At 36.9% G+C, this 13,699-nt stretch overlaps 1 protein-coding gene across 1 annotated transcript in view; it reads left to right on the forward strand.

The window, feature by feature from the left end:
* The window catches only part of LOC127429933 (immunoglobulin superfamily member 11-like), a 141,470-nt gene that overhangs the window by 113,617 nt on the left and 14,154 nt on the right, over window positions 1-13,699 (forward strand). The window contains exons 2-3 of the mRNA XM_051679308.1: window positions 3,128-3,291; window positions 12,987-13,194. Coding sequence (XP_051535268.1) covers window positions 3,128-3,291; window positions 12,987-13,194 — 372 coding nt within the window. The remainder of the gene's footprint in view (window positions 1-3,127; window positions 3,292-12,986; window positions 13,195-13,699) is intronic.

Here is a 13,699-nt window from a genome sequence, read left to right on the forward strand (position 1 = left end):
AACTATGAAAATCCATTACAAAAATACAGATTATTACATGTTTAAAACTATGATCATCTAAACAAAGAGTGACATTTGAATATTTATTGAGTGAAAATTATTTCTATAAATTGTTTAAAAATTACGACTGTCTCACAGTTGTGGCGTCATTTCCACCTCACCAAAAATGTTGCCCCTAATAAATAAAATTCAAAAGTTAGTGTACTTGTTAACCAAGTGGACAAAAGTGTCAGTGAAGAGCATGCTTGAGATAAAGGGCTCTATTTCTGTAAGTGCGCAAAATGCAGCACTACACACAACGACCGCGTGCAACGTCTAATCCAGTTTTCGCGAGATTGCTAATTCTACGCACAATTTTCGTGCCAGCGTATGAGTGGGTGTATTTGCGATATCTGTGGGTGTTTGCATGCAAACTGTAGGTGTATTGTATGTTAATGAAGTGGCGCAAAGCACAATTTGCTAATTTCCTGATAAATAGGTCATTGCGCTGACATTTCAGAACCGTCTATTGAAACAAAAATGTATGATCTTTGTGTTAAAATATGTATAGGTCATTGTTTATTTTTTAATTATTATCATTATGTTTATATTTACAATTGCATTTATGATCTAATTTGTTTTGGTATTTTTCCACCTGTTGTCGTAGTGTGATTTTGGTCGGTGGAAGTAGTTTGAGAGGGTAAAATCTTTGGATTTGGTCTGATTTTCTTTGAATTTTTTTTTTTTTTTTTTCGTCTGAAGTGTAATTTTATTTTAGAAATATTTTTTCGTGTTTCAATAAATGCATTTAATTTTTCAAAATCAGAATTGACCGGTAGAAGTGAAGTGTTAATACTAGCCATGATTTGTGTGTCAATTTAGTAGATTCAATTTATTAATATTACATACATTCTCTATAATTTAACGGAACGTACAGTACTTCCAAAACCTGATGAGGATCACATTTTCTATGCTTAAAAAAGGGAGCGTGTCACTGTCATAGAAATATTTATATTCTTCTAATTCATTACATACAGTCCATTTACACTACCGACTTCTTATGTGCTGTCTTTGTTTATATCACTGGTGCTTGACAGGAAATGGACTAAATAATAGGACGCAAATGGTGCAATAACCGGAGAAGAACCTCAGAATTAAATTGTACTTTATTGTACATTGTACAGCCCATTAGCGCTTTGTGCGCCAAATTTCGCCTAACCCACTTGCGCCTAGATTTAGCGCATGCTTACACGAAAATCCCAAAACTTCATGGCCATGCCCACTGACTTTGTGCTTATGACTTAAAGCATAGCGCTGCACTTAGTGCTAGCGCTCTTAAAATAAGGCCTGAAATTGACAATTTCAGACAACTGATGTTTGAAGAATACAAAAAAATCAAGGGAAATATCACTTGTGAGCAGAATAATTCTGTCGGCCGTCATTTCCAATCAAGCTGTCATTTCGCCAAATTATTAAAAAGTGTGTAAATATTATATACTTATGTATACAAAAATGTATTTCTAAGATGATAACTGGATTCCACTCACTATATTAAACATGCAACGTAGTTAAAAATAACAGTAGGCAGAAAAAAGTATATACTGTGCAGTATGCTAGTATTACATTCTGAACATTGCCAGTGACTTTGAAACCATTTATAAATGGTGCAGAATTACTATTTTGATTGCTTGTGTTTTGTCACTCATTGTGTACTACATGAGTGTTGTTTGTATGAGTGTGTGGTGTCACTCTCCTCCCCTACAGCAGAATACACCTTTAGTCCGATAAGCTTTGCACCCTACTGTGTATGAAACAGGATTACAATGCGGTCCACTTCAATGGGATAACAGCAATGAAAATATGCATGTGTATATTTTTTTCAGCTTTAGCAACTGAAAGATATATTGCATATTCCAGAAAGGGAATACTAGCATGCCTACTAATTTAAAATAGCATGGAAGGTCAAGTTGAACACATTGCATGTGTGGTGCTTTCTTGTATGCTACACATTTTAGCAAATGCATGGCTAAATTCGGAATCACATACTACCATACTCTTATTATTTTTGCCACTTAAAGACACTTTTACAGGGTCTAAAGCTATTTGCAAAGAGTCAAACCAATTTCGGTTTTATAAGCCTTTTGAAATGTGTGTATCGTAACACTTTTTTTCTCATTTTCATATGCACGTTCTCATCAGAACACTATCTATGTTTTGCTCTTTTTTTCACTAATTTTGATTTCATCACCAGCACTTAGTTTGAGAATCACGCAATGCATTTCAAATGCTTCGCAGTCATGAGTTACAGTGAATTTTTGTCTTTTAAAAGGAAAAATAACCCTGATCATTTACAGTGTAGCAGCTTATATTCTGAAAGCATTAGATACTTGGCCACAGTGCTGCTGGTGAGGATCTGACTTCCTCCCACGTGATTGGCCAGATGATAATCATGTGATATTGTGTTAACGAGGCTCTGGAAACATGAGCCATTCATCTCTCCCAATTAAAGGCATTGTGCTGCTCGTTAAGGGGCTAATCGAATCAAATATATGAACAAGGATGTTCTTTTTAAAACAAAGAAAATAACGTATAACCACAAATAACAATAAATAGTACAATTGTGTACTTCTTTGTAAAAAGAAAAATCTTATAGATTAAATATTTTGATTGTCGTTTGTAAAAAGTGTGAATTTAGAAGCACAGCCAGCCATCCAGCACAGATAGATTTGGTCTGAAGATGTAACCCACTTTAAGACATTTAATGTGTTTAGCTCGTACAAAAATAAGACAAGATTGTGTATCATTTGACATGCTGATTGTGTTTGACCTAATCGAGCCATCACAACAGGATGTGCCTTTTTGAAGTTGATTAAAAACAGTTGTATTGCATTAAACATGTTCAAATATTTGAGATGCTGAACATGAATTCATTGCTGTCTAAAAATAACAATTGAAACAGATGAAGAAATCAACAGGACCCAGAATGCACACTGATGGATTGCTAAATAATAAGGTGGATTTGGGTGTTTTGTTCAATTTGTGCTGAATTTCGTAGCTTAACTGAGTGTATATTTTTCCCTGTTGTGTGTGTAACAAGAGTTTTGTATCTAATGAAGGTATTTAACACTTGTGTGTGTTTTCTCTGCAGTGTGTGTGCAAGCGCTGGAAGTGACGGTCAGCCAGAGCAGCGTCCAGGTGGCGAGAGGTCAGGCGGCAATCTTGCCCTGTACGTTTACCACGAGCGCCGCCCTAAATAATCTTTACATCATCTGGATGGTCACGCCGCTCGCCAACGCTAACCAACCAGAGCAGGTAACCAAAATCAACACACATACAGAAACGAAATGACTAAATCATTAAGTGCATTTGCATGCAGCTTATTCAAATAATCAGACAATGTAAAAACAACGCTCGTAAAATTCAATATTCAATATTCAGCAGGAAACTATGTAGGGCGGGACTTAATTTTATGTACCAGGATTGGATTGATTTGTGGAACGTTTTTTTTTTTAATGAAAAAGCACATTAATTAATCATGCACAATAATACCAGGGACATTTAATAAGAAAATAAATATTAAAGTAAATATACATTTTGATTTAATGTTGATATTTAGAGTCTGACGTATTTTAGTGGACACGCCTTTAAAAAAATGTACAATGTTTGATTGCTCATATCTTTAAAATGCAGAAAGGCATTTGTGTACTTCTACGACTTTTTGTAAACAATAAAATGATGTCACTGTGACGTCATCGTGAACAACAACTTGCTACAAATAAATCAATAAGTAAATAGTTTGGCCCAAAAACAAATGGGGCCACATGGCGAAAGAGAAGCACGTAAGTTTGCTGCCATTGAAAACTTAGCGAAACAATTTACTTACTTATTTATTTGTAGCAAGTAGTTGCTCACGATAATGTCACAGTGACGTATTTTTTTTGTTTACAAGAAGTCGTAGAAATACGGCAAAAATCGTGCAAAGCCTTTATGCATTTTTAAGATATGAGCAATCAAACATAGTGGCCCTGTTTTTCTGGGGCCACCCTGTAAACTATAAACTGTACATATGTTTCATGAAAAATAAATTGTAATAATAAATATGTTCACTGTAACTTGCATGTACAGAAAAAATGTAGCATATTGTGTGATTCCACTGCTTTTCCTTTGAAGTCACTCTTTCAAGACGGCATGAACATGCAGACTTCCTGTTGAGATTTTACACTCTCTCAACTGTAACACATTTCCTTTGTTCATTAATGACGGAGCAACTGAAGAGAAGGGTAGAAATCAGGAGTGTGTAGGTCACACACTGGGACGAAACCAGTGATTCATTTACTTAAAATGTGACCGTCATCTGACATTGTGCTCGGGTGCGGCTCACTGCCCCTGTAAATATACACCACAACGACCAGAAGCCTTACACAAACATGACAAAGTTGACTGTTAGAATTATACATTCAGAATGAATTTTTCATGCCATGCAAACAAATGAGATCAGCAGAATTCTCTCTTAGGGTGTGTTCACACTTATAGTTCGGTTCTCTTGGTTCTCTTGGTCTGGACCAAAAAAGAAAATGATACATTTAGTCCTGGTTCGCTTAGCGTTCACACTGGCAGTTTTAACACCGAACCTAATTATATAAAACCAAAGGCATCAGGAAAAAGTCACAACCTGATTGGACAGCTTTTATGACATATATGGGCGAAATACACTCGTTATATTTATATATGTATATTTTTACCAGCTGAGATAAACGAAGAGCTAATACAATTTGTAAAGGAGTCAAAACAGCGGCAGGAATTCCTCCGTTGCACACACAAACAAAGATATGCTGCAAGGACGGCTGACGGCGGTTCTGACGCCTGTACCGAACTGTAATGGGCAACATAGCTCCTATGATGAGAAGAACCAGGTATGCTTGAGGTCAGTATTAGGCAAATTACTTCCTGTTTTTGGTCCGTTTAGACGTCTTTGGTCCGTGTTGCATTCATATATCAATCGAACCGCACCAGAGTTTGTTTGGAAGCGGACCGAGACCCACTATTCAGGCGGTCTCGGTCCACTTGTTTGGTGCGCACGGTTCGGGTGACAGCGTTCACACTTGTTCAAAATGAACCGCACTAACAGAGCAATCGCACCAGAGTTCCTTTTAATCGAACCAAACCTGCCAAGTGTGAACACACTCGTCACAAACCAGGGTCACGGCACCAGAAAATTAAAGGAAATGCTGTTTTACGGCCCTAACTGTTTTTGAAGCCTGTTCTGATGCTTTTTTTTATACATGTCTGATATATTAAAAAGTGCTTCAACCACAGCATTCATTAGCTGACTAATTAGCATGATGATACATAATGTTGCCTCTTTTAGAAGGCTCAATTATATGAGAGAAAAACATTCCATAACATTTTCTTTACTTCAAAAAAGCTAATTAGAGTTCCATTAGAAGTGCTGAGAAGGCTATTTTCACATTAGTTTGTACATCATAGACCTTTTGTGGAGTTATACTGGTTATTCTAACACTGATTATACACCTGCAAGTTAAGAGTTAGGCTGAGTATAAAGGTTGTGATTTATAATGAAGAAATACGGTCTAACATCAAGTGTCGACTTTTTTAATTGAATGGAACACAACATAATCAACAGTGGTAAAATCACTAACATCCAGCCTGTTAAAGTTTGTTGCTTTAAAGTTACAGTTACCCCAGAAATTATGATTTTGTGAGTATATGAAGGTGTTTCATAAACTTCGGACACTTTCAACCCTGTGATTTTTTTAAATAAAATTTTATAGAAAGTAAAATCCACTCTCACTATAGTTTATTTAATTTGTCTACTAACAGTGTCCAACAGTGTATGTACATGCATCACAGGAGATTTATGTCATTCAAGTCATGAAAATTCATTTCCAGCACATCTCAAATTCTGTATTGTGTTTAATAGAATTCTGTGCTGGAAATGACGCTGATGGAAATGACATTTTTTTTGTCTTGCTAAGGCTAATTTTATAGCTAACATTTTATGCATCCTAAAAACACACAGTTAATTAATATCTTCATGTTTTGCATAATTTGGCAAAATTACAGCTTGATTGGAAATGACGGATGAATAAGTTGCATCTCAAGCATGCTCTTCACTGACACTTTTGTCCACTTGGTTAACAAGTACACTAACTTTTGAAAAAACTTTATTTGGGACAAATTTATTTGGTGTGGTATAAAAGTGTGGGACAGTCGTCATTTTTTAATATGGATAGAATTAATTTTAACACAATAAAATTAACACTCTTTGTTTAGATGATCATAGTTTTAAACATGTAATAATTTGTATTTTTGTAATGGATATTCGTAGTTTAATATTGAAAGTCTGGGTCTAAAGGCTAAAACAGTCAAATAAAAGACATTTGAAAAGTACCAGAAATAAATAGTGAAGGCACGGTAAAAAGTTTCCAAATCAGTTTTAATGGGACCTTCATATAATCTGTTTTAATAAAAAGCAACCGCTGGGACATGAAAGTGCCCGTAGTTAAAGAAACATCTATGACTTTCTTCGGTAACACAAAAAGGAGATGTTACACAGCATGCAATGAGTGGTGACATGAGGCTAACATTCCTCATAATATCTTCTTTTTGTGTTCTGGAAAAAAGTCCACATGCTGGACACTTTGATGTTATAGATCTGTGGATAATTTTAGCTCTCCATTTCTCTCTTCCTGTCCTCTTATCATGTGTGTTTACCTGCCGTTCCCTGACAGTATGCACACCCAGCATCTGTGCACTGGCCCCTGGGTAACACCGCATATTTTACGGCACACACGTATGATCTGTGCAGTCAAACATTGCTGTTTTGATGGTGCAGTGGCAAACAGACCGCAGGGAGTTGTGCACATGAGAGATGCTGTACCTTTGTACAGCTTCAAACACAGAGCGCAGGTTTATCCCCCCATACTTTGATTCCATCTGATTTATTTTCATGAGCGACTGTGTGCCAAACCCCATTCACCTGCTACCCACACACACACACACACACACAAGAACATGCACATACACTTACCTGTCTCTAACTCTTACCTTACTATATTTCTGTAACTTGAACACACACACATACATGCAAACAGCCATACACACACACACACACACCTGCCCCCAACTTTTAACCTGACCTGCACAACAAACAAATCTTCTGCACTAATTAACCCAGAGCTCAGAGGCCAGAACACAACAGCTGCTCACTACACACGCACAACAAACACATACACACATGTAACGTCCACCATAAATATACAATGAAACATGCACAAACCACATTTAATAGTCAATGTGAAAAATTCAAAAGATTGTATTTTATTGTATTACATTTTATCCAGTTCAGCACGACAGGTGGAAACTCAGTCAATGGGTGTGTTTGGACTGATACATATTACCTACTGCTTTTGAAAGTTAGTACTGTAGTATGCAGTATGTATACTGTGCATAGTTTGCAAATTTTCTATATGCATGGAATAGAGGGCAAAACTTGTTCAGCCGTCGTGGTTCTACAAGTATCTTTCCATTCATTTTCTCCATAAAAGAGTTGTAAGCCATGTACCAAAGCAAGGGGATCACCCTTTTTTAACCATTTCAGAGCAAATACATAAATATCAATATATACTGTATACTGAATATTGTCAAAGGTAGAAAATATAGATATATCCATTTTAGCTACAGTATATTGTCCAGTCCTACTAAAATAATTAGTTCTGTTTTCTTATCTGTGTCCTAGTATGACCGCATTGTGTACTACACTGAGTATGCACTTCACCAACACAAGTGGAACATATATGCTGGTCAGATCCCAGCATGCTCTGTATAGGTGAGGGATTTACATGCCGTGTCTGTAACATATGTCAGGCTTATCGTAAAGACACATGCTATGCTTCCCCCCCGACCTGCTGACCTCGTTCTGATCAGATCATATTCTGCGTTTGCCGATGCGCTGCGTTTGCCATAATCTTCTCTGTTTAGCTGCAGATTAAAACACGCAGCAGATGTACGTGCATATAGATGCAACTTTTCCCTCATAAATCTTTTGTGCTCTTTTCATGTTGCAGTTCAGCTGATGCAGGAAATGCATTTATGCACATTAAAACATAGTTCAGCTGCATTATTTGATTGAACATATTTCTACCATATCTTGCGTGAAATGTGACGGAAATGTGTGTTTTGATGTGGACAAACAGATTGTTTAATCAAAGAGATCTGCAAAACAGAATTTTTTAGAATGTTAAATTAGCATGTTTTTGAAAGTCAGTTGTTATAATAAAATTGTGTGTGTGTGTGTGTGTGTATATATATATATATATACACACAACAGTTAGTTCTGGTCCTCGAATCTGATTGGACAAAAGACGTTCCATAAGTACTGATGGTCTCACACCATCAGCACTCGGACGCTTCACTGTGTATCACTCCGCTTGTGTTCATGCCGTTTCTAAACTAAAGTGTAAGAGCAGTGCATGTGCTAAGAGATATATGTGTCTCTTTACCTTTAATTTTGTGACGTTACATATTTTAGCCAGCAGGTGGCGGCAAAAGACCGTTTTTGTGTGTAATATGAGCCAGTTAGGTGATGTGAAGTGAGTCAGCATCAGTCAGTGTTTTCATTCATCAGCACTACGTGATCGCTCGGATTACTATTACACTACTAAAGCTGGGAAATAGCTTTAAACCACTTTAAATGAACAACTTTAACATTAAAGCTGAGAGACACAACAAACTGATTAATTACACAAACTCAAGGCGCTTACCTCTTACTGGAGTTTCCACACTGGAGAGGACATACTGTTCAAAATGGCAAAGGAGATTGCGGTTTCTATAGTGAATGACTCTTGCGCACCAGCTACCACGAAAAAGGGAGGAATACCCCAGCTTGGATGGCTATTTTTCCACAGAGAAAATAGGATGAATTTGACCAAAATTACATTATCTTCAGAAAGCTGATCAACACACTACAGCATCTCTGATTGGGAGTGGCAACAGGTGATGGCACACACTCCATCTCTCTCTCTCTCTCTCTCACACACACACACACACACACACACATCCTTTTTTCTCCAATAACTTATTAGAAACAGCCCAAGCCATGATACTAGTTCTTAAGTGACATTTTTGAATTACATTCACAAACATGTTGAATGCACAACTGTTGTATATAAGCAATATCACACTCACAATCGTGCTATATGGCCCTAAATCAGCGCTGCTGTGATTACCTATGGATGAATCACAACAGTGCTGATGTAGGGCCATATCTCACTCTTGCTCGGGTGATATTGCTTAAATATACAGTGTGTGTGTGTGTGTGTGTGTGTGTGTGTGTGTGTGTGTGTGTGTGTGTATATATATATATATATATATATATATATATATATATATAGAAGAGGTAACTACTCAAAAACTACAACTGAGAAAAATGGCTTCAATCACTTAGTTTTAGTGAGGATTTTTGTAGTTACTCCAATTTTGATCATAGTTGAGACAAACCCATCTATTACAGGGCAGATCATTGTCTTAGATACCTAAATTCACTCATAGCTCAATTTAGACAATGTATGGTTACTGCATTGCTTTGCATGGCAGTGTATAGATGTTAAATGAGAAAAAAGAAAGGCTAATAAAAAATGTGTGGTGATTGCCCAGGCAAACGTCACCACCATTAGTGGTTTTTGGAGCATTGCTATTTGGTTGCCAGAGTGTTCTGGGTGGTTGCTAGGTGGTTGCTAACTGATTCAAGTCAAGAGTCCCCCCTCAAGTCTCTGTGATATTCCTGTCTCCATATATAGTTCAAGTCCCTCGTTATGGGAGATTTTGTCCTTTTTTTTTTTCCATCCACCAGGCAATAATCGTAAGTCTGATCGCTTAGATCGCTTAGTAGTAGCAAACCTGTCTTCAACAAACTGCATGTATCGCAAGTCCTTTTGACATTTAATCATGTGCCATATATGAATTGTAGATATCTTTAATTACATTTTCACTGTACTTAAAATGCTAATTCTTGATATCAGGTATGGAATTACTATTAGTGAAAATGCTCATTTTTGATATCCATAATAATTATATTTGCACTAGTAAAAACGTTACTTCTTGATAGAAAAAAATGACGTCATTTCTTGCAGAAACACCCATCCTTGTTATCAGAAATGACATTTCAGCTTGTAAAAAACTGATGTATGTAACTGTATACTGATGGCTGTATTTTCACTAGTAGAGTTTCGTAATGATCTTTCTTTCACTCCTGTTCAAAACACGATTACAGATATCTATAATTCATTTCTTACTAGTACGTCTTACTGGTAAACTTATACAGTAACTAGTGTTACTAGTGCAAATATCTATTCCTGAACTAGTAAAAATGATAATGTTTGATATCTGTACTTTTATTTCAACAAATAGGATATCTGGAAATGGACATCAATAAATTGTAGAGTAATTAAAGATATCATGCTGTCAATTTATCGCATTAATTCAGTGCGATTTCTGGCTTTTTCTATGATATGAGAATAAAATAAACTATATATATTGAGCTCTTAAGACACATTGTATTGTCTAATCAATGCTTTATTCTTCTGCCACAGTGATGCAATTTATTTCAAACTGAATTTGAATTTGTATTATGTATTTATTATAGGCCCTACATATTTAAAAATATTTTAAATATTATACATTATTTATATGAATTAACATTATTTGGGTGCCTTTCTCAGCAAATAATGATGTATGCAATTATTGCGATTATTTTGATTAATTAATCAGCATGTCATGTTATTAATTAGATTAGCAGTCTTACTTTTTTATAAAAAAGTTGCAATAACATTAAAGATAAAATGAACACTGCCACTTGTGGGAACCAAACTACTGATATCAAAAACTAGCATTTTTACAAGTTGCAATTCTGTTGTTAATATCAGGCACTTGCATTAGTAACAATTAAATTATTTTTAAATTGTAAGAAGTGCATGGCTAATATGTGCGTTTGGATTTCCAATTAGAAAGAAAAAACAATTTCTAATAGGAATAAATGACCGCTCTACAGTTACACATTTCAGTAAATATGTTTTTTACTAGTTGAAATTCCATTTTTGATTTCATGAATGTGTATTTCTGTAAGTAATGGTGTCATGTTTTATATCAAGAATTAACGTTTTAGGGGGCCTGAGTAGCTTAGCGAGTATTGACGCTGACTAACACCTGGAGTCACGAGTTTGAATCCAGGGCGTGCCGAGTGACTCCAGCCAGGTCTCCTAAGCAACCAAATTGGCCCGGTTGCTAGGGAGGGTAGAGTCACATGGGGTAACCTCCTCGTGGCTGCTATAATGTGGTTCTCGCTCTCGGTGGGGTGCGTGGTGAGTTGTGTGTGGAAGCTGCCGAGAATAGTGTGAGCCTCCACACGCACTACGTCTTCACGGTAACGCGCTCAACAAGTCACGTGATAAGATGCGCGGATTGACGGTCTCAGACACGGAGGCAACTGAGATTCGTCCTCCGCCACCCAGATTGAGTCACTACGCCACCACGAGGACTTAGAGCGCATTGGGAATTGGGCATTCCAAATTGGGGAGAAAAAGAAATATTTTTAACTAGTGCAAATGTAATTACTGATATTAAATATTAGCACTAGTAGTAATTCCAATGCTGAGATCAAGAAATTGAATTATACATATCTATAATTCATATCCTGCACGTCAATTCGGCTTGAAAGTCGATTCAGCTTGCCGTACTGCATGATTTAAGGGATTATTCATGTCTATAGAACAAACATATTAATGCTCAGGTTCAGAGGTTTGTTCAAATCACTCACCCTAAACATGAGCAACAGTGATAGTGATGCTTGTCTTAGCAAACACTAATGAGTGCTCATCATGTACTGTGCTGTACTGAGACATTGTGATAAAGAATTATACGACTGATAACAGGAGAAACACGCATTAGAGTAATACTCATCCATCTCTATCTCATTCTGTCACATCATTCCCATCTTTCCCTATTACACAGCTCATCTCTCTCTCTCTGATACACACACACACACACACACACTGGCTGCAGGGCTCGTCTCGATTCATCTCAGCTGAAGTGCCGCCTGTTCACTGGTGTGCAAGAGGCCCAAAGAAACGCACATGAATCCATGAGAGCATCATTTACTGTCGCTCAAAACAACGCTCAAGTGTGTGTGTGATGTTACAGTGGTCTTTCTGTCTCTTAAAAGCCACTGACACTCTACACACACACACACACACACACACACACACACACACACTGTGTGTGAGAGTGAAGCAGGTTTCTTTGAATGTGGTTGATCACAGAAGCTTCTAACAAAGATCAAAGTGCTTTAAAAATGCTTTACACACTCACTGCTGTGTGTGTGTGTGTGTGTGTGTGTGTGTGTGTGTGTGTGTGTGTGTGTGTGTGTGTGTGTGCGCACCAATGAATATTCTACAGGCATTTCTCCTTCTAGAGTTGGGGAGACCAGGGCTAGTTGTCACACGTTTTACTACACTGAATATTTCTCAGGGTGGGTTTATTTTTTTAAAGTCAATTTCTGCGTAGCCACATACCTTGAAGTCTTGGTTACAAAAAATCTCTTGCACATTTTTAGTGATTTTCCCAGGATAAAATATACAGTTCATTGAACACACTGACCATTTGTGATAACATGCAAGTTGTTATTAAACCAGTGGTATAGGTTTTCTGTGAGCATTACAGCCTAAACTTAACCAGCATTTGAACACTTATGCAACCTTTGCAAGCACTGCTATTTCCTTTAGGAAATGCTAATCTAATTAGAAATGGATGTATGGTCACACTTTTAGTATGCAGGGCACACACAAATATAAGTGCATTTAGTAGAGATCTGCATACTATAATGTGTAACATTCCATTTCACTTAAACTGTTGTTTGAATGTAACTATTGCCATGTTTTAATATTATTATTATTTCATTCTCTCTCTCTCTCTCTCTCTGTCTCTGTTCTCAGGTGATCATCTATCAGGGTGGGCAGGTGTTCAGTTTAGCCAATCACATGAACGGGCGAGTGGGTTTCGTGTCCATTATGCCCAGCACAAGTGCCTCAATCTTCATCAATAACACTCAGCTGTCTGACACAGGGACATACCAGTGCCTAGTCAATAACCTCCCTGACCGCGGAGGGCGCAATATAGGAGTCATTGGCCTCACTGTGCTTGGTGAGTGGCGTTAACATTGAACTCTGGCTCTGTTCGAAATCGCACACTAACATACTACTCAAAGGCCCTGGTTCGATATCCACACTTGCCGTCTTTGTACTTGCCTAGTTACCTACTTGTCTTATCACTAGTGCGCTTATGACTTTTGATTGCACATTGGGACACTCGTAACAATGTCTGTCCCGGTTGAGATAGCAGTTTTTGTAGTTGTTCTCCGAAGACTGATTGTTGTTGGCAGTGGTGACTGTTAAATAACCTACAAAAAATAAATAATTAACTGTATAGTTAACCCACCTTTTAATTTATCATTAAAATACTGGTTGTTTTAAGTGGATTGTGTTATTGAAATATGTAATACAACCCCAATTCCGAAAAAGTTGGACAGTATGAAAAATGCTAATATAAACAAAAAGGACTGATTTGTAAATTATACTCACCTTTTCTATATTGAAAGCACTACAACTACACATTATATGATGCTTTACCTTGTGAATTTCATTGTTTT

Source organism: Myxocyprinus asiaticus, chromosome 39, assembly GCF_019703515.2.
Source record: "Myxocyprinus asiaticus isolate MX2 ecotype Aquarium Trade chromosome 39, UBuf_Myxa_2, whole genome shotgun sequence".
NCBI classification, from domain to species: domain Eukaryota; kingdom Metazoa; phylum Chordata; class Actinopteri; order Cypriniformes; family Catostomidae; genus Myxocyprinus; species Myxocyprinus asiaticus.